The sequence below is a fragment of the Chrysemys picta genome, chromosome 1, assembly GCF_011386835.1.
Source record: "Chrysemys picta bellii isolate R12L10 chromosome 1, ASM1138683v2, whole genome shotgun sequence".
Classification (NCBI taxonomy): domain Eukaryota; kingdom Metazoa; phylum Chordata; order Testudines; family Emydidae; genus Chrysemys; species Chrysemys picta.
Window position 1 is genome coordinate 241,773,190 of NC_088791.1, and position 27,501 is coordinate 241,800,690.

General features: G+C 44.5%; 1 protein-coding gene across 1 annotated transcript in view; it reads left to right on the forward strand.

Moving 5' to 3' along the window:
- LOC101950447 (vertebrate ancient opsin-like) overlaps positions 1-27,501 on the forward strand; it is a 135,430-nt gene that overhangs the window by 11,069 nt on the left and 96,860 nt on the right. Inside the window, exon 2 of the mRNA XM_005306967.4 lies at positions 1,714-2,480. Coding sequence (XP_005307024.1) covers positions 2,135-2,480 — 346 coding nt within the window. The 5' untranslated portion in view covers positions 1,714-2,134. The remainder of the gene's footprint in view (positions 1-1,713; positions 2,481-27,501) is intronic.

Below are 27,501 nucleotides of genomic sequence, written 5' to 3' on the forward strand. Positions count from 1 at the left end.
TCTCAAACTGGGGTCGCTGCTTGTGTAGGGAAAGCCCTTGGTGGACTGGGCCAGTTTGTTTACCTGCCCCGTCCGCAGGTCCGGCCGATCGCGACTCCGACTTATATCGATGTAGAGGTGTATAATAAACTTATATTTTGTTTTCCTCAACACAACTAGAAGTAACAAGCAGCGACCCCAGTTTGAGAAACACTGACTTAAAAGGTATTGTCAGGGTTCCAAATATATACTTTTCCTTGGCTTTTCCACTTAAGAATTTTATCAAACCAAATTATTCTACCTCTGATAAAAGGGAGAGATGCAGGAAAAGTTAACCTTTTGGATTGTAAGTTAATAATGAAAATGGCTCCTGAAAAGCATCTATATTTTATAATTCACAAAGGTAAAGTCACGATACATTGTGTACTTTAAATAAAATCATTACAGTAATGAGATGGATGTAGCAATATGACTGTTTAGAAGTGTACAATGCAAGTATGATACAGTATGAAGAAAAAATACTTGCTAGAAAAACACATCATGACACCAGAGAGACATTGCATGAAACAGCTAAACAGAATTTTTAGTAATCTCTGTTTAGCTGTTTTGTGCTAAACAGCTTTCTGGTGTCGTGATGCATCTTTCTATCAAGTACTTCTCAGAGAAACTACTGGTTAGGAGCAATGCAAGGGATAACACATTTCATTTATGAAGAAAGAATATAGATAATGAATAATCTTCTAGGAACACTTGGCTTCTGAAACAGAAATTTCTAACTCCCCTCTTTTAATTTATCTTTTAGTTCAGGAAGCTAAAGATACCATGCACTTTTTAAATTGGGAATGGAAATCTCTACAACATCATAACTGTCCTTTTAGTTCCCTTTTAACAAAAAGATCTATGTAAAATAAGAAGATAGATTAATTATGTTCTCAGCAACCTGTTCTGAAAGCTGTGGCTAAAGAGTTAATACCTCTTTCATGATATTGTACTTTACTAGTTCCCTTTTTCTTTATGTGTTATAGTCTCTGTGGTATTAATCAATTACAATTTAATTAATCAAATACAATATATTTATATAATGAACATATGATATACATTTTTAAGTCTGTGAGGGGAAAAAGCATTGAGAAGCTGGTTGAGGTCTATGAATAGTGGAAACGAACGTCTGGTATCCAGTGAATGCCGTAGATATGAAATAGATCTCATAGGTCTTTCAACATGTTTTATCTTCAAGGGATGCACTAAAAATGCTGCTGCTTGGATATGAAAACTCTTCCTCTTTCCCTTCAGATTGTTAGTAATCAGTAATTACGTACAGTATAGTAGGTTCCCCCACCCCCCAAGGCACCAGTCAGGATTGAGACTTCACTGCGTTGGGAGCTATACAAACACAGCAGGAGAGACACTGGAGTGCTTAAATAAAACCATATTCCTTACTAAATATTTTCTCACACTAGTGCCTGGCATATAAAGTGCCTAAGTGGTCTTTTGCATAACAGACTGCTGGCTAGAGGGAAGCCTTCTAGAATAGCTTTCATAAATACAAAAAGCACTCTAAGACTTCAAATAACTGATTTTATTTATGCAGAGAGAAAACAAAAGACTGAGTTTTAACAAAAGTTCTTCTTGCCAAAGGGGAAGAACTGTTAACAGACAATGTAGCCTCTTGGTGTTAATATGAAAAGAATTGTCTTGGATGTAATGCTTATTGTTTTCTTTCCATGTGTGCAGGATGTTTTTGTCACGAAGAACCCACTTCTGACAATGGGACTGATCACAATTACTAGAAATTGTTTTGCTCTGAAGACCTGGCAGCTTTTTAAGATGTCTCCTACCTTTGGTCTAAAAGTAATCATCTGAAATAGTCCAATTTTTAAATAATGACGGTGCCCTTGAAGCTGTCAGTCTCTTCTGTTATGCAGCCTACGAGTTCCATAGACAAATGATTACAGAATAAGCAGTGCAATAAGCTTTTCTACATTGAGACACTATTTTCTATTATTGTTAACAGTCAAGAAGCAGTTTGCCAACCGACTGAAGACCACAAGAATCTAGTGCTGATTTGTATTGTAATGGAGGGATACTTCTGTAAAGTAGCTAGAAGATCTGGGAGTAGAACATTTACTATTTCTGTACTCTCCAGCCTACTATAATGTCAAAAATGAGTACCAACTGGACAGCCAACCTGAGCTTTGGAGCATCTACAGATCCTCATGAGCCAAGAACTGGACTCTCTAGAACAGGGCACACCATAGTGGCTGTTTTCCTTGGATTTATCTTGGTATTTGGCTTCTTGAATAACTTTATTGTTCTCATACTCTTCTGCAAGTTTAAAACCCTGCGCAACCCTGTGAACATGCTACTGCTGAACATCAGTGCCAGTGACATGTTAGTGTGCATCTCTGGCACCACACTCAGTTTTGCATCCAACATCCACGGCAGATGGATCGGAGGAGAGTATGGTTGCATGTGGTATGGCTTTGTCAATTCCTGCTTTGGTAAGAGTTTAAAGATTTTGTCTTACACTATTATTTGTAACATGGTGGATGTGGAACGTGTATGTGTACCATCAATGCGACTAGCACAGTTCTAAGACTTCTGGGTTTCTAAGACCACACGTACCACTTTGGATTACACACCCCTGCAGTATTTGATGTATAGTCATGCTCCCATGCAGCATATTTTCACCAAATGTAGCCTCCCTAGCCCCAAACTGATGCTCTACTGATGGTAAACATCCAAGGCAGCCATCTTCCACTGGGCAATTGCCTCTTTATCACTAATTATCACAGTGAGCTGTCAATAGTAAAGTGGTAGTGTATAATTAAAGTGTATTTTTAGATTGTCTGAAAATAGATTCTCAAGACTGTCTTGTTTTTCCAAAACATATATCCAGGTCAGCTTGTCATCTTGCTCTGCCTGTCAGTTCTGTTTTTGTGAGCCACCAATGTATTGAAATATACAAGAATTCTGTTCTCTGGATTACTTGGAGATCAGGTTTACTGTATACTTTATGTAAGGGGACTGTTGTCCCCTTACTAACATTCAGTGGGGGTGTTTTGGTTGGCTGGCTCCCAGTACTAAAAGAATGGGGAAAGGCCAATGCTCCAGGTCAGCCTGATTGACAGGGTGGGCAGCTAATCAGGGAGTCAGGAGGCCAGGGCGGGTCCCGTCCTCCGTGTGAGCTGGAATTGCCTGGGTCAGACAGAGTGGGGCAGAGCTAAGGAGAGAGCAGAGGCCCAAGCTGAGCTGGGGAGCAGAGCTGTGCCAGCCAGAGGGGCCAGAAAAGCAGCCCAGGAAGCAGGTCAGTGCTGGGAGCAGAGTCACGGAAGCAGCCCACAGAGCAGACCTGTGCTGGGAGCAGAGCTGCAGCCACAGCGCCAGAGGGGCCAGAGAAGCAGCCCGGGGGCTGGAGGCAGAGCAGCAGCATCAGTGCTAAGGCAAATTGAAGCCAGAGCTGGAACAGTGGAGTTGGGGCTGGGGCTGGAGCTGGAGCAGTCTGAAGCCAGGTGCAGTGAATAACTGGGGCCAGCCAAGCGGGGACCCTGGGCAAAGGGCCCGGCGCAGAAAGACACCCCCAGCCTAGGGTCCTTGCAGGCCAGACTGGGAGGGGGATCTTAACCCAATGGGGAGCTGACGCTGGGAAAAAGGGTCCCACCGCCCAAAGCCCGGAGGTGTGTGGCCACCACCAAAACAAGTGTCCAACCCAGAGAATCCCTGCAGCACAGCCAGGGCCTGAGAAGAAGACCTGGGATCTACAAGGAACAGACTCTGCACTGCCCTGACGTTCCAGAGACATTGTTTGTAATGTTCCCTGCCACAGAGCGGGGTGATGGGATTAAGGGATTAGCAAATGTACATGCAAGTAACATTTGTAGTGCATTTGGCATGTCAGGTCTCTGATTTGTTACCAGCTCTTCTGTTGTGGCACTGGAAATAAAACAGAAACAAAAGGATGTCTTAGTTATAATCTGCTACTGTTGCTCTTTTCACTCAAAAGGAAAAGAGAAACAAAACTACTTATGAACAGTTTTTGTAGATAAAAGGAACTGATTACATTAAAATTTACCTAAATAGCCAAACTAGTAGTGGTAGAGTTGGGGAGGAGTCACTCAGCTCATATTTAAAGTTACTGTTTATGTGTAACCCCAAATTTACTCCAGTGCTCATGAGAGTTTCTGATGCACTCTTAATGTCTAGGGCTACCATATGTCCGGATTTCCCCGGATATGTCCGGCTTTTCGGTCTATAAATAGCCGTCCGGGGGGATTTTTAAAAATCTAAAAATGTCCGGGATTTCCCCCATCGGCTATTTATAGATCGAAAAGCGGCGGCCAAGCGCCGCTGGGCAGCCAAAGCCCCTTCCCGGCTCCCTCCATCCCCTGCAGCCTTACCACTCCGCCGGCCCCGCAGCTGTCTTCCCCCTCCTCCCCTCCCCTGAACGCTCCGCCCCCTGCTCCTCCCCCTCCCCTGCTTCCCGCGAATCAGAGCTTCGCGGGAAGTGTGAAATGAAGCAGGGGCAGGCCGGCGGCGGCAGCAGGTAAGCTGGGGGGGGGGCGCGAGGAGGAGAGCTCCGGGGAGGCGCGGCCCCGGCCAAGCGGCGCCCGGCGGCCCCAGCAGTGCCGGCCTGGACCCCAGCACCCCTGGCCCCAGTAACCCCGGCCCGGGCCCCAGCACCCCCAGGCCCCAGCACCCCTGGCCCGGACCCAGCCCGGCTCGGACCCCAGCAGCGCCGGACCCAGCACCCCCGGCCCGGCCCCGGCCCAGCTCGGGCCCCAGCACCGCCGGCCCGGACCCGGCCCAGCTCGGGCCCCAGCACCCCCGGCCCGGGCCCCAGCAGCGCCGGCCCCAGCACCCCCGGCCCGGCTCGGGTCCCAGCAGCGCCGGCCCCAGCACCCCTGGCCCGGCTTGGGCCCCAGCAGCGCCGGCCGAGCACCTCCGGCCCGGCCCCAAACCCTGCAACCCTGGCCGGAGCACAGCCCGATTCCTGGGCTCTTTAAAGCTGGCCCTGGTCAGGGGACAGGGAGGGGGGGTTGGATGGGTCGGGAGTTTTGGGGGGGGCTGCCAGGGGGGCAAGGGTGTGGAGAGGGGTTGCGACAGTCATGGACAGGGAGTGGGGGGTTAGATGGGTCTGGAGGGGCTGTCAGGGGGCCAGGGGTGTGGAGAGGGGTTGGGACAGTCAGGGACAGAGAGCACGGGGGGTTAGATGGGTCTGGGGTTCTGGGAGGGCTGTCAGGGGGCAGGGGTGTGGAGAGTGGTCGAGGCAGGCAGGTAGCAGAGGGGGTTGGATGGGTCAGGAGTTCTGGGGGTCCTGTCGGGGGCAGGGAGCAGTTGGATAGGGCATGGGAGTCACCGGGGGTCTGTCTGGGGGCAGGGGTGTGAATATGGGGTGGGAGTGTGGATAAGGGTTGGGGCAGTCAGGGGACAGGTAGGGTCATAGGGCATTTTCAGGAGGGGGCAGTCAGGGGACAAGAAGCAGGGGGGCTTAGATAAGCGGTGGGGTTCTAGGGGGCAGTTAGTGGCAGGGGTCCCAGGAGGGGGCAGTCAGGGGACAAGGAGCGGGGGGTTGGGGGTTCTGAGGGGGGCAATCAGGGGGTGGGAAGTGGGAGGGAGTGGATGGGGGTGGAGCAGGGGCGGGGCTAGAGCGGGGCTCCTCCCCCCCCCAGTGTCCTCTTTTTTGCTTGTAGAAATATGGTAACCCTATTAATGTCAAAAGGATAGTTCTGCGGGAAAATGTCTAAGAGCTCGATTCATGAACTATGGTTACCTACAACGGGCCTGATCCCATCAGATGTTGAGTAGAGCTGGTCATGAATGTTCAAAATTCATAATTTGACAATTTTCCCATTGAGATTTAGAATTTTTGGGAAAAAGCAAACAATGTATGTGGGGGGTGATATCCACCCAGATTCAATTTGCCCTGCAACTTTGCCTACCTCACTTGTATTCTGCCCACTGACCCCCAGCTTCTGTGGCAATTTCTGACATTTCAATCTGCTGGGCAGCTTCAAGCAACTGTCATTTAAACAAAAACACCCTCTGACCTCACACCCACATCATTCAGGCAAAGATATATTTCCTTCTTTCACCAAATGTATGTTTTATTGCCCAAATTTAAATCTCCCCAAGGAGTAGGATAGGCAGTATTCAATCAGGGACCATTTTAATGTCTGATATCCAGTGACCCATCAGGATTATAAATTAAATAGGAGCTTTATGCCATTGGAAAGATTAGATTCTTCCCTGCCTAGTAGAACCCAGCACTGGATTCAAGACCTAGAAAAATGAGATACTGGACTCTGAAATGAAGACAGTGTTGTGCATAGAAAAGCTTTTTGGCTCACTTTTACAGATGTTTACAAATTACTAGCTTTTGATTTTTCTTTCTGAGCTCTGAAGGGATAAAAAGAGTAGAGTTCCAACAGTTAAGAAAAACCCTCACATGTTTCTAAAATAATTTTGTATTTCTCCTGTGAATTGTATGGGTGTGTACCAAATACAAGATAGTGTGGTATACAGGTTGTATCAGCACACAGGGAGGGACAAAGGAATTGCCATACTGTATCAGACTTCTGCTATACCAGATAATACCCTCTAGTCCATTATCCTAGCTTTGGCCCATATTCAAGAAAGCACTTAAGCACGTGCTTAAGTTCATCTCTATTCAAGTCCAAGTTAAGCATGTACTGAATTGCTTTCCCAAATGGGAATCCATCCCTGAACCAGGGCTCAATCAGAAACACCAATTATGGAATAATCTGCCCGTAGGAGATGTTTCTTTTTAATCACATCAAGTTAGTGGTTGGTGTATGCCCTGAAGTCAGAGGGCTATTTGGAAAGATAGATTTGTGATTGAGACACTGGACTGACTCTGGAGCGCTGGATTCTATTCCTGGGGTCCACAGCAGACATTCCTTAGTAACCTTGAGTAAGTAATTTATTCATGGATCATGTAAGCACTTCTGCATGTTAACTTTATGCACTTCACATGTGTAAAGCTAAGTTGTGTCTCTAAAATAGGGGCCCTAACCTCTCTCAGCCCTCTGTCCCTGATCTAGCAAAGTACTTAACCTCCATCCAGTGTCAAGAAAAAAGTTGAATTAATTGTGTTGAATTAATTGTGGGGTACAATTTTGTATACCCAAATGCATTTAGAAACTAAGAACAATTATTTAATGTTTTAGGGATGCCTCCCCAATTTATTTAACTAGCAAATTGAAAGAACTAGAAGGAGTCTCTTTCAGTGAGAGTCTATATGCAATTTTCACACATCGGCATCAATGTGGAGTGGTCAGCACATACAAATTCACTGTATTCTTCGCATTGCTTGTGGCTCTTCCAGTCAGCTGATCATGGCAGTGGACACTATCATATTTGACCAAGTTTGCTAGGTGCTCCCATGGTGGCTGTTTTTCGGTGGTAGCCAAGGGTTGAGAGTGCTGCTTTGATGGATATGGTGAGATGTGTATAAAGAGTGGAATCCTTGATAAGTGTATCTATTAGTTGTTCTCCTGGATTGAAAATGAACAAGCACCTTCTTTGTCTTGGGTGAATGTGTTGCCAAGCAGGATTGTTGCCGACCCAAAAGATGAATCTTCCTATGCCAGCAACATCAAGCATGTTGAAGAAAAGAACCACTGGCCACCTGTTTATTTTATACCTGCAGGAGAACATTCTTACAAGATGGTTCATGTTATCAACACCACTTTTAGTGTCATTGTAGTGGAGAATTATGTGGGGTTTCTTTTTGTCTTATTCTACAACCTTGTCATGATGTATCATCAATAGCATCATCACCAACTTGCCCCTCTTTGGAACACTGGAAACCAGGGTGCATGGCCCAGCAAAGCTGAACATGGATGACAGTTTTTCTCTGCTGCAATGTGGATACATCTCACTAGATATAACTGGCTTTTTTTCATCAGATTGTTCCAATATAGATCTACTCAACGAAAATTTGACCTTCAACAAGCTGAATACTAGTGAAGAAATTATCACGAACTACGTCTTCCAGTCTTATACCAGGGCTGAACATGAGCTTCTTATTGTCTGAACACAAACTTGATGATAAATCAACAGAAATATGGTCTTCCTTCTCAGAGCAGCTCTTGATACAATCTGGCACGAAGTCACTATCATCTAATAGGTTGTCATCACATGACAACTCACTTTCAGAGTTGCAAATCCTTTTGATAAGCTCAGAAGCAGAATATTATGCCCTTTGGTTCACCATCTTGAAATGCTCATCACAGAAAATACCCTCAAGAATCTCCTGAGGCTGTAGTGTTTGAAGCACAATACCTAGGCAGAAAATCCCTGCAAGAATGTTAGGTGAAGAAAACCAGCATCAGTCCACTCTGTGCTGACGATACCTAACGTGCCCAGGTTTGAAGGGACCAACCTTCCTGGAGTACGTTCTATATTAGGGGTGATTGTATGCAGCAATCACTGTCACTGCAATGCATTGTCAATTACCATATGCTAACTGTTGCAAGAAGACTGTCTCACTAGAAGCGAATGAGAACATGAAACTACTAAAAATACAGGATAACAGTGCAACATGTGGGGTACATTTGTACCCCACATACATTTTTGATACAGAAATTTTTTTTTTCATATAGTCTTTTTTTTTTGATGAATTGATTACATGTACTGAGGTGACAGTGTCCTAAAACAGCCTGGTTGAAGGGTTACTAGTTCATGAGTTATTGCCATATATATGCATGCAGAGTACAACATTACTTCATGAATGTGGATGAGGATTAAGCATGTGCTTAATTTAAACATGAGTAGACTGCTCATATACTTAATGTTTAAGTTAGGCACATGCTCAAAGTACTTTGCTGGATTAGGGACAGAATGCTCAGCACTGTGCAAGATTGACCTGTCTGTACCTCAATTCCCCATCAGTAAAGTGGGGTTGATACTTCCCTAACTCACCAAGTATTTAGAGGCTAAATCCATCAGTGTTTGTGAGGAGCCCAGATACCATGGCAATATGCACTGTAGAAAGCCTGTATATCAGTAATAAAGTTTGGGTTGACCTACATGACCTTGTGACTTTGCTAAAATAAACAAAGAACAAAACAATAAATTAGTCAAAGCAATGGCTGTATATAGTATAGGCCAGGGATCGGCAACCTTTGGCATGCGGCTCGCCAGGGTAAGCCCCCATGGTGGGCCGGGCCGGGTTGTTTACCTCCTGTGTCCGCAGGTTCGGCCGATGGCGGCTCCCACTGGCCGCAGTTCGCTGCTCCAGGCCAATGGGAGCTTTGGGAAGCAGCGTGGGCCGAGGGATGTGCTGACCATGGCTTCCCGCCACGCCCATTGGCCTGGAGCAGCAAACCGCGGCCAGTGGGAGCCGCAATCGGCCGAACCTGCGGACGCGGCAGGTAAACAACCTGGCCCAGCCCTCCAGGGGGCTTACCCTGGCGTGCTACATGCCAAAGGTTGCCGATCCCTGGTGTAGGCAATAGAACCAAGGAAGCAGTATTCCAGAAAAGGTCACGGCGGGAAATCAGAAATTTGCCTTTTTTTTATAGTTGGAAGTTATTGGCAACTCCTTTGCTGTTACAGAATGTTTCGTAAATTATTTCACCAATTTAAAGGACAATGACGTGCTCCTTTAAAGTAAATCCTGTAGTGAGAATTTTACATGGTTACTTATCACCTCTTTATTTTGCATTGTACAAACTAAGGAGCTCCATGGATGTCACATCCCATTGACGTCTGTGATACCCGTTGGGGCAGGGACAATTTTGTTCTGTGTTTGTACAGCACCTAGCAGAGTAAGATCCTGGTGTATGACTAGGGCTTCTAGTTGCTCTGATAATATAAATAATAATAATGCCACTCAAGACTCTGTCCACGCAGAGCTTGTTGCAGGAGCAAAGTCTTAATTCTCTTCTGTAGAAAGGTGTCACAGGGTTCACGCACCACATCTTGCACCTCCTCCTGGCAGCTCTTGCCAGATGCTGCCTCCTCTGGTGGTGTCTCTCCCCACCATCTCTTTCAGCCTGTGCCCCTCTCACTCCCAGAGCTGCAGCTTCCTGTTTGTGGCTTGGTCCTCTGGCCAGGTCACTAAGGTCCTCTCCTTTCTGGGAAATCAAAGTCCTCCCAGACCAGCTGTCCGGCTGGCATCTCAAATGTCCTGCACCACTTCCCAGTGGCTGGTGTCATCAGACGTCACTGGTTTGGTGCTCTGCTCTGTTTAATGTTAACAGCTGGCTGTGTGCATGTGTTCCCTCTGTGTGCTGCCCCGGCTCTGCAGATCACTGACACAGCAGACTCCATGAGAACCCCCAATGACCACAGACTCTGATAAGGTACGAAGGCACCCGGCCAGGTTTATTGCCAAATGAAGCACAGTAATAGTTTCCCGCAAACTCTACAGGACATACTACGAATATGTGTCCCCTGACAATGGACCAGCTCAGTCAGTGGCGAAACTCTCCACTGCCCCCTAGGCTGGACAAAGACACCGCCCCAGGGATGCATTCTTATACACAGGTCTGAACAAGTTACGCATCATGCCTGATGTTTTGAGGTGCAACCCCTCTACATAGTAAGGTGCCGCCTCTCACTTTGTACATGTTGGTTTGAACAAAACAACTCTATCCATCATATTATCCTTTTGCCCCTGTCTTTAGGATGGGTCAGACTGTATTGGTACCATCCTGGAGCATGTTTATATTACTAGTGCTTAGCACCTTTCAGGCACGTGTTTAATTGCAGCATCAGCCTTCTTCTTGCCAGATTCTGTGAGCAGGGCCCTGCCTCTGTCTCACAGCTTAACTTTGCTTTATGTTAACAAAGTCTGGACCATTACTTTAGTTCAGGCCTTAGGCCTCATACTGGCCTCAGATATAAGGGCTTATGCTTCAGGGCCTCATCTTCATAACTGGTAGGGGAACCCAGGCCCACCCTCTACACTGAGTTCCAGCCCAGGGAACCTATAACAACCAGCCAAGGTCTGTATGGACCTATCCCTTGCTGCTGTTTTCCTGGGCTTCCCCCCTCTCTCTGGGTTTGCCAGCCCGAGCTCCCTCCTCCCAGGGAGTGACCATAGACTATGTCCTAACAATCTCTTGCTGCTCACAGCTCCTGGGCTTTATATGGGTCCCTCCTGTTCCTGCCCAGCTAAGCCCCTTTCCAATTAGTGACCTGCTGCCTGTCTTCTTCCTCAGGTGCAGCCTGGGCAGTTAATTGGCCTGCCTAGTCACTTTAATCGCTTGAGGCTTTGCGTGGGGTGGGCACCCCATCACAAAAAGGTTCAATCCTGCAAGGTTCTAAGCATCCTCAATTCCCACTGAAGTCAGTTAAGATTGCTTAGCATCTTCTGGTTAGCACTCAGACTGTGGTTTAAAGGATGCTTGTTATAAACAAGTCTGAAATGAAGCATAACCAGTCTTATGTTTCAGAAGCTTTAGTTCCCTGGCTAGCCTAAAAGCTCTCCTTTCTGAGTGAGTAAACTTGACTCTCTCTTGAACTTATACGCCTGTAGTCATCAGTGTGACCTAAATAAGTTTCCATGGGTGGTAGTTTCTCATTAAATATACATTGCTATTTTAAACAAATGAAGAAAAATGATGACAACCAGTGGGAGTGCAATTCAGATGCTTACAATACCATTATTTTTACAATGCCATTTCCCTCGTGCCCCCAGAAATAATATTAAAACCTGCAGGGGATAATGTACTTTTAAAATTTCAAGAGAACAATGTTAAAATTGGTGCTTGCACTCAAAACACTTAGCTAAACACAGCTTATAAATAACAGGGCCTCTGCTTGAACATAGTTTAGAAAGCCAAAATGCTTTAGTCCCATATTACTTTAGGACCACAAATGTATGGGGAATCTTGAGCAGAGAGATTTTACCTCTGTACTTGGCACTGGTGTGACTGCTGCTAGAATATTGTGTCTAGTTCTGGTGTCCACAACTCAAGAAGGATGTTGATAAATTGGAGAGGGTTCAGAGAAGAGCCATGAGAATGCTCAAGGGAGTAGAACACATGCCTTATAGTGATAGATTGAGCTCCTTGAGTCCATTTAGTTTAACAAGGAGAAGGTTAAGGGGTGACTTGATTACAGTCTATGAGTACCTACATGGGGAACAAATATTTGATAATGAGCTCTTCAGTCTAGAAGGGAAGGGTATAACATGATCCAACGGTTGGAAGTAGAAGCTAGACTAATTCAGACTTGAATTAAGGTGTACATTTTTAACGGTGAGGAAAATTAATCACTGGAACAATTTACCAAGAGTCGTGGTGAATTCTTCATCATTGGCAATTTTAAAATAAAATTCTCTTCCTGCAAGTTTAGCCATTGACTTCACTGGTCACAAGATTGCACCCCTAGCATGGGATTCACAAAAGGTGTTTAGTTGCTTAACCCCTAGACTTAGGCACCTAACCACCTGCTTTGGCTCCACTGCAATCCACAAAACTCCAGCCAAACACTGTAGGCACCTAATCTCACTCAACACTTAAGGTTCAGGGGAACAGTTCCCTTGGTGCCTATGTTTTTGCCTCTGAGCATGTGCAGGGCTGCCTCCCTCTAAGTGTCCAGACACTTATCTCCTGCCAAAACCCCAGGGTGCGACCCACAAAGTGGGGCAAGATAGGCATTCCTCCTGCCTGTTTTGCACTTGGGGCCAGATCCAATAGGCTTGCTTAGAGGCTGCTTAACTGATCAGATCCCATTCAAAATCTGGCTGGAGAAGGAGATGTGGTGGGGGTGGTGATAACTAACTCATTCTGCCTGCCAAATTCATTGTCACAAGAAATGCCTTAGGTGGGTAAGTTGCCTGACTCCAGGAGAGGGGCTCCTGGTTAAAGATCACTGGCAGAGATAGGCACCTCCCTGCAGTCCAGACTTAGGGTATGTCCATACTGCAAAAAAGACCTGCGGCAGCAAACATCCGCTCATGCTGTGGGGCTAAAAAATTGCAGAGTAGACATTTGGGATCAGGCTGGAGCTGAGACCTTCTCCCCTTACTGAGGGTATGTCTACACTACCTGCCATCGGCGGGCAACAATCGATCCTGTGGGGATCGAGTTATCGCGTCTAGTCTAGACGCGATAAATCGATCCCCGAGCGCTCTCCCATCGACTCCTGTACTCCACTGCTGGGAGAGGCACAGGCAGAGTCGACGGGGGAGCAGCAGCAGTCGACTCACCGCGGTAAGTCGATCTAAGTACGTCGACTTCAGCTACGTTATTCACATAGCTGACATTGCGTAACTTAGATCGATCCGCCCCCTAGTGTAGACCAGGGCTGAGTTTAAGAGCCTGGCTCCAGCCTGAGGTTCAATGTCTACACTGCTATTTTTAGCCCTGTAGCACAAGCTTGAGTCAGTTGACCTGAGCTCTGAGACTCGCTGCTGCAGATCTGTTTTTGCAGTGTAGATACTGAACTCCGTGAGAGGGCTGGGGTTTAAGACATAGCATTGGCATCTCCCATAGGCTAGCTTAGGTAGTTCCACGCCTAGAACGTTGGCTTTGGCTTTTGTGGATTGCAATCTAAAGTGACTCTCTCCCCATTCATTGTAGAGGGACCCTAGGTGCCTACCTCAGGCTTTGTGGATCGCAGTGGCGTTCCTGTGATTTTTCTAGGCACTTGGAAGTTTGGTGTTGCGACACTCAGGGTCACACCTCCTAAGCCCCTTTGTGAATTCAGCTCCTGGTGAGGGTGACAAAACAATTTCCACTTGATTTTGTTGTAACTAGGGTGACCAGATGTCCCGATTTTATAGGGACAGTCCCGATTTTTGGGTCTTTTTCTTATATAGGCTCCTATTACCCCCCACCCCCTGTCCCGATTTTTCACATTTGCTGTCTGGTCACCCTAGTTGTAACACAAGCAAGCACCACATACAACTCATGTAAGCCCTCTCAGCACAGTTACTCGTGTGCCTCTAAGCCTAATACATGTTACATTGTCAGAGAGAAAAAGTAACACTGACACCACACAAAATAGTCTCTTACCAGTTTAAGCACCTGATCCAGCAAACCCATGCTTACGCTAGCAACTCCTGGAGGATGGGTTTGGAGACTTGGGCTATGCGTATGTTGAAACAGGTTTGGTAATTTTGTAGGACATTCTTCTTTTTTATTTAAAAAGAATGACTAATTCTAGAGTAAGGCTGACAGAATGAAAATATCCATTTAATTATACTAATGCAGTGACTAATACTATGGCCCTGATCCTGTACATTTCTCCACGTCTTGATCCCTGCACCCCACATGGAGTCCTATTGAAGTCAATGCAGTGCCATATATGTGCAGGGCTCTGCCTGTGCAGAGGAACTGGCAGGACTGGGGCCTATATTAGTATATTCTGACCACTGTGCTTATTCAAACCATTTTTACATCTAAATGTGAAGCTCTGATCCCCGAGTGAGACCCGGTGTCTGTTGACCCTTCTTCTTCCTCTTAAACTTTTACTGTTCTCTCCCCACTTTTCCTTTTCATCACATACTTTCCTGTTCAGAAGGCCCTGTTCCAGGACATTGGTTGCTGTTACTTTAGCATCTCTAGCTCCTATTGACAGCTTAAAAATATGGGATATTTGTCTAAATATGAATGTTCAGTAACTTACCATTTATTTCCGAGAGAAGATAACTCACAAACCTGCTTTAGAGCCTGATCCTACATCCATTGTGCACCAAAACCTCCCCTTGGCTTTATTCAGAGAGTTTGGAATGCATAAGAGCTGGGACTTTAATTTGTACCCATGGGACATATAGCCGGGGTCAGAAGCCAAGAGCAGTCTCCTGGTAGCACCTTGTGTAAGTTTGTAAATCATATGCTGTAGGAATGATGCAAAGCATTATAGCCTACAATAGTTATACCGCATTGTTTGAAATATGAATATTGAATACTCATTCATCAATAGGGTAGGGAGTTGAGGATGAGAGGAAGTGTGCCCATGTTAGGATATATGATCATTCTCTGCCCTATTGCTACCTTTCAGATGACATTTATCAGCCTTTTTTTTTTTAAAAAAGGAAATCCTTGCTGATGCTGTGAGGTGTAGCTGTTCCTGCTAACATCATTATGCTCAATGTGCCTCAAGCACAATGGCTAGGTCTCTGTTCATTGTCAGGTAACTGTTGTTAGCAATGTCTGCTCTACCCGGTTCACAGCCTTTGGGGATTATGAAAACAATTGTCCTCATTTTGATAGAGGAAGGTCTGGAGTGTGTTACTTATCCACTGCCCAACGGCATGAAGACATACTAACAGTTAAGGGTGGCATGCAGTGGCGGATTAGCCAATGGGGCCCGTATCCAGGGGCCCCGGCCAACTGGGGGGCCTCAAAAAAAGGCACCCCTGCATCCTGACCCCACTCCGCCTGTCCGGCACTCCTGCCAGGGAGCAGAGGAAGCCCCTGCGCCCTGACTCCTCTTTCCGCGGCAGGAGTACTGGGTGGGCAAGGGAAGCCCCTGCACCCCAATCCCATAGAAGTGCCGGGTGAGCAGAACAGGGCAAGCCCCTGTACCCCGACCCATTTCCCCCAGCAGCAGCGCCGGGGCAGTGGGGGGGGCGCGCGAGGAGACGGGACTGCAGGCAGAAGGGGTAGGGAGGGGCCCCCACTTGCTCTGGCCCAGGGCCCAACAATACCCTAATCTGTCTCTGGTGGCATGTAGTCTTTTTTTCTGTGCATTGGAAGTGATTGAAACACAGTAGCACAGAACGAGTACACAGGGCAGTTGTGCTCAGTCTGTAATGTAGGTTAGGCTTCCTGACTGATTGCTAGCGGTGTCTCTGTGTTGCTAATGGTCACGTTTTGTAAAACGTGTTCAGTCCATGTCCAGTCTGACTTAGGATATGTCTACACTACAGAGTCTAAACGTAACCACATAACCTCATAGTGTAGATGCAGCCTACACCTATAGCAAGTTTTTTTTCACCGCCTCCTCTCATTCTTCCGTTGACATAGCTGCATCCACGCTGGGGGTTATTTCAACATGGTTACCTCGGTCAGGGATGTGGATTTTACACACCCCTGACCAATTTAGCTGTGTCAACTTAACTTTTAAGTGTAGACCAGGTCTGTGTTCCCTCACACAAGCAACAGCAGGGCCGGCTTTAGGCCGATTCCTCCGAAACAGGCCCCGCGCCTGAGAGGGCCCCGCCCTAAAGAAGAACGCCTAACTTAGGCACCTTTTTAATTTTTTTACTCACCCGGCGGCGGACCGGGTCTTCGGCGGCACGTCGGCAGCAGGTCCTTCACTTGCTCCAGGTCTTTGGTGGCATTTTGGCAGCGGGTCCTTCAGTGCCGCGGAAGACCTGGAGCGAGTGAAGGACCCACTGCCAAAGTGCTGCCGAAGACCCGGACCACTGCCGGGTATTCGAATCGGGCCCCGCACTTCCTAAACCCGGCCCTGAGCAACAGAACACGAAGCCCTGTTCTGTACTCGATACTCACTGAAATGGAGAAACTCATGATATTGTTGCATGTTTTAGGTACCATTACCTGGTCATATGTGATGGCCATTTTTGATTGATTGCTTGCAGCAACCAGAACACACATCTATATTGTGTAGAGAAAATATGTAAACAACATATCAGATCACAGCTAGCTGAAAGGGGCTTAGGCTGAGACAATGACAATCTAGGATTTCCTGCAAAGTTATGTTGAATACGAGCCAACTATAAAAGGTCGTAGTTGTCAGCTCTCTTTAAAAAGATGGAACGGTTTTTCTGGTGAAGTTAGGTTTAATTAGTTGCATTTGATAGCACTGTTCCTTAATCTTAGTGCACAATGTGAATGCAGGAAATGTTGTGCTTTATGTCAAACATGCTGTATTCGTGGCCTAATGTTGATGCAATAAAATGCCGAGGCCATCCGTGTCTTTAATCATTTAACTTATCTATGAAGTAATGTATTATTGAAATATATTAGGCCAAATCCTGTCTTCAGTTATAACTCTGCATCCTCATTGACATCCATGGGAGTGGATGGGTATAAGTAAAGCCAGGAACTGTATGGTAAAATGTATTCTATATACTCAGGCAAAAAACCCAAACCAAAACAAACAAACATGGGAGAGCTCTTAACTGCTTATCATGAAAAGCTATTAATTTTCTTTGATTTTAGTAGCCTCTGATCTTCTTCCACCTGCTCTAGCACCTCCTAATTGAAGGTCATTACAATCACTTTCTTATATTTTGTAAAAGTTAAAAACATTTAATGCAGCAATCTCTGAAATTTGCCAATGGGGCGAGACATTGCCTTTTCTCTGCCTATTTAAATTGCAATTAATTAGGCAAATAGCTCCTTCATAACGACTGATATTTATTTTCCATTACAGTTTCTTTTAGGAATTGTTTAATTAGGACACAGACATTTTCCAGACCACTAACCAAATGAATGCTTAGAGAATGCTCATAGACAATCATTGAGTCAATGATTCCAAATAATTACATGACCATATGCAATAATTAAAATATTTAAGACTGTCCAACTTCTCAGCCATAAGATATTTCTCACGTAGAGCTATTACAGTTCTGCCTGTTAATGTGTCTGCCAGTGTCCTCAGTAAGAATGCTTCCTGAAATGAAAAAATACTTTGCAAATTTTTGTATTGTTGGAGAAAAGTGGGGGCTTCTAGAATGATATATCTAAATTGTTTAGATTTGTATTTTCCTAAACATCAAAAAGGGACCAACATTACAGGGGAAGTATCTTCCAACACACTTATTCAGTAAATGGCTTGTGAATCAATAAACCACAGCCTCTATTGATTCACAAGCCATTTATCATCTTTGTATATTTCGCAGCCAATAGAAACACTACTTAAATAATCTATACCACTGCCTGATAATCAGAAGTTTTCTGGATTATTGAACTAATGTGACCTCTTGTTGCTTTAATCTTTTCCATAATTGACACAGATGGGATGCTATCGATTGACTGGACATGCTAGGGAGAGTCACTTTGGGGGCAGCTGCAATATAGTGACGTCCTTGTCCTATTTTTTCTTTGAAATGTTCATATTCCATTTCATTTTCATGGACCCTAAGTGATTGTGGATCTGGTTACTTAAGAGACCGCCTCTTCCCCAGTGCCATACAACCCCAGATGAGCTCAGTGGAGGTACCTGATCTAGAGAGCCTTTGATATAAATGAGAGGGACCTGTGGTAGGGTATTTGCCATGACTGGTCCTTGACTTTGCAATATGTTGGCCCATCTGGTCTGTGAGAGCCCACATTTGTTGGTTTTCTGCAATCATCCCAAAGCCCATCCTTACCCACCTCCCTCCTCCAGGCTTTTGGTGAGGTCTGGGTCAGCAGATTTATTGTATTATCCTTATGGGCTAAGGAAGAGGCGGTCTCTTAAGTAACCAGATCCACAATCACTTAGGGTCCATGAAAATGAAATGGAATATGAACATAAGATTTATTGTATTATCCTTATGGGCTCAATCCTGCAAGGTTCTGAGCCTTCATCTTCAACTGACTTCAATGGGAGTGCGGGGTGCTGAGCATCTTGCAGGATCATGCCTTATATTTACTATTGGTGTCACATTGGATGAGCAATCCCTTTATTTTAGATGGCGCAGGTAGTACTGCTAATAGTTAAGGTTGTTCAACCCTTCCTGTATAGAGCTCTGGTTTCAGTTGCTTATAACTTTGCCAATCTTTAACTGGTTGGGCTGCAGTTTTCCATGCTAGATGCCTGCCTCAGGCTGAATATATAATTTGTGAAAGTTCCAACAAAAACAAACAGTTAAGCTCTTTCCTCGAATGAGGTTAGACAAAAAACGCATTGTTTGCCCACTTAAATTCTTTCAGCCATTTCACTGAGATGCTCTAACACCTAAGTGCTTTGAAGCAGGAACAACTTCCTGGTTGTAAACCTCTGAAAAGAAATCAGTTTGCACGTGCTCAGAGGTTTGTTAGAGACTCCCATTTTTTACTATTTACCATGTTCTTGCTCAGACATTTCAGCTATACAGTCAGGAGCAGAGACAACATGTAATTAAGGGATCAATCACGCCACACAGAGAGCAGTTAGTCAAAGTGGCACAAGTCTTCAATCACCCAATAGGCTGAAATTTGTTTGCATAAGCTGGTTGGATAATTAAATATGTTTGTAAAAATCAAAACCTATTTATGAACAATTCATGAACAGAAAAAAGAAAGCTAAGTAGATAGCATAACTTTTTCAGAATTAATAATTAAACTGTCTTTTAAAATCAGCACTATCTCATGGTTCTGCTTAAAATATATATGTAATTATTTATAAGGTTCAAAACCATCGGTTACTTCTACACTTCTGCGTTTTGCCTGGGCCTGAAGCAGAAATACTGAAATGCCACTGAGGGAGCAAATCCTACTATACTTTTAGAGTATTTGGAACTAGAAAATAGTGTACTTTTATGAGATTTCTAGAACATGCAGCCGTGGGTTGGCATTGACTTTGGATATGCATTTAAACTGTTACTCAAACTGAAGCTCGTGAGTTTCATGCCTCACTATTACAGAACTGATAATGTGCATGTTAGTGGCCTTTTGAGTTCTGCCTACTATGTTAACAGGGGACCTAGTTAAATCCACCTAACTAATAATCCTAATGAAGTTAAATAATTCATTAGAGCTCCACACAGCAGCAAATGTAATACAGACTAGAAACTAGCATAGCAAAGCTGACAAGTTACATATAAACCCTCTCAGAGTTCAGCATTTCAGTGAGGAGACATAAGTGGTTTTATTCTCTCTCTGTGGCTTTAATGTCCATATACACTGCTACCTCGATATAACGCGACCCAATATAACACGAATTTGGATATAACGTGGTAAAGCAGTGCTCGGGGGGGGGGGGGGCAGGGCTGCGCACTCCAGTGGATCAAAGCAAGTTCAATATAACGCGGTTTCACCTATAACGCGGTAAGATTTTTTGGCTCCCGAGGATAGCATTGTATCGAGGTAGAGGAGTAGTAAAAAAGTCAATTGTAGTGAATACGTCTAGGACTTTGATGATTGTAGAAGCAGCTTTTCCAAGTCAGTTACAATTAAAATGTTCTGTTTGGTCTGTACAGGCCCTTGGTAAGAACTCCCCAGGACTCAGCCTTAATTCACCAAAAGATTTGCTGAGTTTCACAAACCACTTGGTAAATCCTGGCAGAATTTTTCAAAGAAAGAGTGTGGAGTAGCATGGAGCATCTCAGATCTCAGACTGAGTTGGAACAGACACAGCACCAGCTGGAGCAGGAGCAGGTAGAGCATTGTACAGTAGAACCTCAGAATTACCAACCCTTCGGGAATGGAGGTCGTACGTAACTCTGAAATGTTTGTAACTCTCAACAAAACGTTATGGTTGTTCTTTTAAAAGTTTGCAACTGAACATTGACTTAATACAAATTTGAAATTTTACTATGCAGAAGCAAAATGCTGCCTTCCCTTAATTTTTTTTAGTAATTTACATTTAACATAATACTGTACAGTGTTTGCTTTGTTATTTATTCATTAATTTTTGTCTCTGGTGCTGCCTGATTGTATACTTCCAGTTCCAAAAGAGGTGTGTAGTTGACTGGTCAGTTCATAACTCTGGTGTTTGTAACTCCAGGGTTCTACTGTCCTGCGAATATTCCTGTAAATGTAGGTGTATTGCTTTTACATGACCTTGTGAGATGGGAAGACTGCAGCAGAGGAATAGGATGATGGTATGGCAGGAAAAAATATCTGTCAGTCCAGATTTAAATAGACTTTTTGTAATACCTTGTTGTATACAAACACTTTATGACACAAAAAATAAAGCTAAGCATTAAACATTCTTCATGGAGAGACCTGACAGTGGAAGTGCTTTGTGAAACGTTGCCTGCATTGGACAGAGCACAACTGATAGCTTAAAACTGAATTTGAGGATGAGCATAAGTAGGACTTTGTGTTCTTTAGGACTGGGACAGCTCATGACAAGACCACTGAGATATAATGATTAATGGTAGTCCATGGAGGCGGATCATTGTCCCTAGCTGTCCTACTGTTACCTGTTATCATTTTAAAGGTACAATATATTGTTCATTGTGAGGGAGCATGGAGTGTGTGTGTCCATACTACACATTATCCTTCCCCCCCCCAAATAAACCACCTAAAATTGCACAGTTGCATGCAATTCAGAAAATGCTAAAATTAAGGGTCTGGTAATCTGCAGTTGTCATATACAGCAGACCACTGCACCCATACTCATTAGTCCAGTGTTTCTCAAACTGGGGTCGCCGCTTGTGTAGGGAAAGCCCCTGGCGGGCCGGGCCGGTTTGTTTACCTGCCCCGTCCGCAGGTCCAGCCGATCGCGGCTCCCACTGGCTGCGGTTTGCTGCTCCAGGCCAATGGGAGCTGTTGGAAGTGTCGCGCGCCCAGGGACTTACTGGCCGCCGCTTCCAGCAGCCCCCATTGCCTGCAGCAGTGAACCGTGGCCAGTGGGAGCCGCGATTGGCTGGACCTGCGGACGGGGCAGGTAAACAAACTGGCCCGGCCCGCCAGGGGCTTTCCCTACACAAGCAGCGACCCCAGTTTGAGAAACACTGACTTAGTCCATCTCACTTGGGACTATTCACATTCCATACCTCTGAGCAGCTTTCAAGAGACAGTTTTTATTTAAACAAATAAAACAACCCACTTTCCTCCTGTGGTGAGGACTCCCCGCTTTGCTAGGCAGTTCCAAACTCCTACTGTCTCCCAGAAGGCAGGAACTCACACAGGAATCACACCAATGCCCAGTGCTTAATTTATAATGAAAAAGCTGCTGGGGCTGAAGCAATTCTTTTACATTCATAATGATTCAGCAAGTCCAAAGGTGCCGGGGCTATGAACTGCCAAGCCTAGAGGTGCCAGGGCTCAGTCCTGGCAAGACCTGGCACAAATCAGGGCTCTGGGGGCAGGACCAGTCTTCTCAACACTACGGCTTCACACTCCCCTATGTACAATTTGAGATGCTGGATGCTGACGTAGTATGAGAAACAGCCCTACGTACAAAGGTCAGAGTTAAGGCTGCTATGTATATTTTGATTTCTTATTCATCCTTTTATGTGAGTCTTGACTGCAACATTATGGATTAAAAATAAAGCAATTTCTAAAATGTGGTGAAAGAACCTTAACTCAGCATATCCTATATTGTTAGTGTTCACTTTGTTAGGCAATGGACTTCAGCAATGTTAGCACCATGTTAGAAGCATGGCCCTGGCACAGTGAAGTGGTCTGTTAATTCCTTTCCCTGGCAATTGAGAGATGTAATACATACAGGCTTGGAAGGATTAGAATTTTAACCAGTACATGGCAGTAAACGTCTTTTACCAGACATACACAAGCCAACAAAAAATATTTCCATAAATAATCAAAATGTATAGATAGGCAAAGAAAGAAAAATGCTGCTTGAGAACTTATTACGGCTTAATTGAAGGATATTTGAGTATTTTGACATGTGGTGTTGACAATTTGTGTTTTAAAGTTATAAAGCTTTAACTTTTTGAATCTCAACATCTACTGTCATTAAATAATTTGTCAGAACCCTGCACATAAATTCCTGCAACTGTGAAAATTTAAGTCAAATTAAAAAAAAGTTTAAATCCCATAATTTTGCACAACTGAAAATTTAAATAGATAAAATAGAAACAATACCTTAAAATAAACAGATTATCCAATTAAATTATAAAAATAAAAATCAAATTCTGCCAAGTCTAAATACTTAGTATAAAGCTACTTCTATCATGTCATATGAGAGCATTGTCTAGTATTAGCAATGTTACTTTACATATTCTGTAACCCAAAGGCAGCTGGATAGTAGAAGGACCAAGTTGGTGGCCTGCTGAGAATCCAGGAGGTTTCATGTTCACACACTGGCTTTGTATTTCATGATGAAGGTGGATACTGGAGAGTGAATATAAAACTAATCTTCTTTGTGCCCTGTAAGATCTAATGAAAATGCAGTGTACACAGAATTCTACAGGCAATGATATTTACCTGTATTGATATCGTTCAGACACAAGAGGGAACTCTTTTCTACATTAAGACATTTTTAAGGAAAGAGGGTGTATATGTGTATGTTAAAAACATTATTAATAATGGTGCCATGTATTAGTAAATGTCAAATCATCAAGTAGGAATAATAATTAGAATAATCCGTAATGCAAAGTAGAAAAACTTTGTATTAAATCGATCTACAGAAAAAAGGAAAAAGTGGACTGATTTTTTTTAAGGTATCATTTACATAGTGCTTTACAATGAGAGTAAGGCATATTCCCTGTCCCAAAGGTCTTACCAGATAAAGAGAAGAGAAGCAAAGATAGGACAGAATTTAAGGTAAGGGAAGATGAAAAGAAATGACAGGTAAGGAGAAAAGGGTAGGATCAATTATTGAACGAGACTGGTACTTTGTGCTTCCAGGCTCGTCTTAGAAGGTCTGGTTGTGGGACAAGTTCCATATCTGTTTCTTTCAAATGCCTGTTAGAGTCAAGAAGAGAAGAGCTATGCTTTAAAAAAAAAAAGATTGCAAAGTTGTGCTGCTTTAATAGACCACTACTACAAGTTATACAGGTAGAAGAAGAAAAAAAGCAAACAAGCATATAACAAGTTCTGGTCTCTCAAGAAATAGCCTCTACTTTGTCTGATTAAATTTAAAAAAAAATTCTTCATGTCTGAAGTTGGCTCTATTCTGAAAGACTAATTCAGAGACATTAAAAAGCTGGGTTTTGGAACTAATGGATCGTAAGTGATTCTGTATGAAATGCTTTTCCTATTTTAAGTCATCAGAAGAACGCAAGGCATAAAGGAAATGGTAATCTGATCAATAAAGTCAGTGAGTATCACATTGGGATAAAAGGATATAAAGATAAAAGTGTTTTGTAATTTTGGCTGATAGTTAAATTTGTCAAAAAATGTTCAATAGAGATACTCAGTATGATATTGCAATTTGGGGAACATGTTCAGCTCTAATGGACCCCAATAGGATAATAGGGCATTCAGCATGTTGCAGGCTTGGCCTTACAGGGAATTTCCTTGGTGGTATATAGAAATATTGTCAGGAGTGGATAGACTGACTTTGATTGCAGTTCATTGTATAACACTAGCAAGATATATTTTGTAATTTGTTTCTTTATTGAAGGTTAGGTACTTAGTAGCCATACAACTTGAAGAAATTGGTTCAGTAATGTTTAGTTATTCATTAATAACAATGCCTGTTGAGAGTCTACGCATCTCAGTTCTGGAAAGTGTTAAGGTTTTGAAGAGGTAGGCCCTGTAATGTTGCAATAATCAAGTGGCACTCTTTTACCCCAGTGTGGGAAGTCCTACAGAATACTTCATGAAGTTTGCCTTGCAGAATTCTGTCACGGGGAGGGGTCGTGCCAAGAAACCACATTGATTTCATGTTTTTTCTGGGGGTGGTGTAAGGACAGAAGGCCATCTGCTGGAGTTCTTGTATGCTGCACTGGCTTTGGACTTACATAACTCTATTCCTGCTCCAATGCATGCCCCCTACATTTGTAGTTCTATCCTAAAAAAAGTGACGTGGTAAAAAATGGTATCGTGGGCTTCTATATTCACTGTGTCTCACTCATTTTCATATAGGGTGACCAGATGTCCCGATTTTATAGGGACAGTCCCGATTTTTGGGTCTTTTTCTTATATAGGTTTCTATTACCCCCCCACACACACACACCACCTGTCCCGATTTTTCACACTTGCTGTCTGGTCACCCTATTTTCATATCAAATTTGCTCAGTGTATATGATTTTTTCTTCTCTGTCAGCCCCACAAACTCAAACTGGGCTCTAACAATCCTCTTTTCATCCTCTGCACCATCTCCAGTAAGAGAAATTTTGCAGACCAGAGTATGCTCGGGTCCACCTGTGCAAGTCTATTGTCTGCACAGATGCTGCTGAGGGCATAATCTGTAAACTCCCTAAATGCTGATGGGGTTGCACAGTTGTAGCTGAGGATATGATTTAATCTGCAGAACATATTACTGGTGATTATGTACATGATGGGGAAAACCAAGATTGACTGTCAAAATGCAGAGAGTTTGCAGATTTCAGAGTTAGAATAAAATATTTTACTTGTACAGTGAGCAAGATTTGTTGTTCCTTCATGTTGAGTGTTATGTTTTGCAACAATAATTTCTTGTTTCTGCAAACATGCTCATATTTGCTATGGGGACTTCAACTGCCAGCTCATCAAGCTCCCCCTGCCCCCTATTCTGCACAGTGAGTTAGCTTTTGAAAATGTCTGCTATTGTTGTTATATTAATTCTACATCAACACACACAATAAAAATGCTGGCAGCAGCAGCTGTTGTAGATTTGGAAATCTCCGGGGGGTTGTGTTCAAAGTGCTTTGATCTGTTATAGTAAACCTGATGGAGTTTCGCTCAGTACAATAACTAATCAATTGCATGAGAAATGAACCAGAGGCCCAAATGGTGCCCGGCTTACCCCTTACACACTCTTCTAGGTCTCCACGGACCTGCAGCAGGTGGTACACAAGATGCAACTGGGCCTGAAGTCTATTTGAAAATGACATCTTCATACCTATTGCCTTTTGCTCCAAACCCACTGTTATACACTTCATATAAAGCTTCCTGTGCTCGTATTTCATATGCTATTGACTAAGGGAATGCATTTTCAAAAAAGAAATCGAAAGATGAGTGTGCTGGAAAGGTCACTTTTTTGCTTTTGAATTGCTTAAACTACGTATTTCAAATGTACAGTGCATTTTTCCCATAGGAGACTACAATAAAATGCACTCTAGTTTAAATACAGTAATAAAACTATTTCCCCTGAAAGCCAGCCCCAGGCCCTCTCACACTGGGTCAGAGCAAATTAGTTATATAACCGAAGCAGATATTCAAAAATCACTACTTCCCAACAGTGTTGAATGAAGCCTGATCTCTTAAAATGGAGCCCCCCAAAGAGCCTCAATATACAAAGTATTATCAGTACTGGAACTGCTGTACAAATTGTTCTCCCGGGGCAGACATTTAAGTTCTTCTTTGAGTGCTTGCATATGACCAATGTAGGTGTGTGCGCGCATCGAGCACAGTTGCCGAATTTTTTCCCCCTAGTGATATCCGTTGGGTCAGCTCCAGCGCCCTCTGGTGCCGCGGTCTCATAACGCCAATATAAAGGGCCTTGCTGACCCTGCTCCCCTTCAGTTCCTTCTTACCGCCTGTGACAGTTGCTGGAACCCCTCATTGCTCAGGCAATTAATCTCCTATGGTTTTCTCCAGTTTTTAGTGTAAATCGTTGTTGTAGCTTAGTAGTTAGGAATTAGTTGTGGATGCCTCCATGCTTAGCGGGATCGTCCGCTTCCCTGGTGCCAGGGCATGCCTCAGTTGACAGGTTTCTAGCCCTGAGCATCCTGTGGTAAGTCTTTGCCTTTGAGCAACCTGCACTCGACTGTCTCAAGTACTTGGGGAAAGCTCATAGGAAAGACCACTGCCAAATCTGCAGGCACTTCAGACCCCGAACCAAGTAGGACCAAGCTGCACAACTGTGGGTCCTCCTCATGGAGGCAACCCTAAGACCTGCCTCGGAGTCGCATTCGGACTCATCACCAAGCACCTCAGCCTCGGTGCAGAGCTCTCCTCCAACGATTCGTGAATCTCTGCACCGCTCTTCTTCCCTGGTACTGAAGAAGAAGCACCACAAGCACCAAAAGAAGAGCCGGTCCCTGGTACCGAAGGCGAAAGGAAACAAAAATAGAGTGGTTTCAGAGTAGCGGCCGTGTTAGTCTGTCCGCAAAAAGAACAGGAGTACTTGTGGCACCTTAGAGACTAACAAATTTATTAGAGCATAAGCTTTCGTGGACTACAGCCCACTTCTTGGATGCACATAGAGTGGAATATATATTGAGGAGATATATATACACCCACACATACAGAGAGCATGAACAGGTGGGAGTTGTCTTACCAACTCTGAGAGGCCAATTAAGTAAGAGAAAAAAACTTTTGAAGTGATAACTGTGTTGGGGCACTCTTCATCCCTGGCACTGCATTGTCAAGTGCCTGCAACTCCGGTGCTGCCGCAAGCTCCTCTGTCACCTGCACAGGAGCCACCTCCTCAGGGAAGGCAGCGTACCAGCCTTTTTGCGGTGCTGTCGAACCCTGAGGTTTTTACAGTGGCTGGGGACCTTACCCTACCAGTACCAGTGTCCATGGAGGGTCAAGATTTGGCACTGCTGGTGCAGCCGAGCAGCAGGGAATTATTACCAGGTCCTTGCCTGGTGCCCAGGCCACCGTCTAGGAGAAAACCTCCATTGATAGCCTCAAGATCTCCACCCCAGCAACCTTTTCCATACCGAGAGGCACAACACCGCCTTGGTCGCCGCAGAACAGCTTGTTGGACTTGGAGGTGGGATCTTATTCCCCTCATCGGGGCAACCAACCTTGCTGTTCCCCGGGCCATTCCTATTCCACCCACAGCCCTGAGTTCAGCGGTACCTCCAAACGTTTGGCCACCAGGTCCATGGGGATTGGCAGCTATGCAGTGGCCCTTTTGGAACTCTTGGGGGTTTCCCCC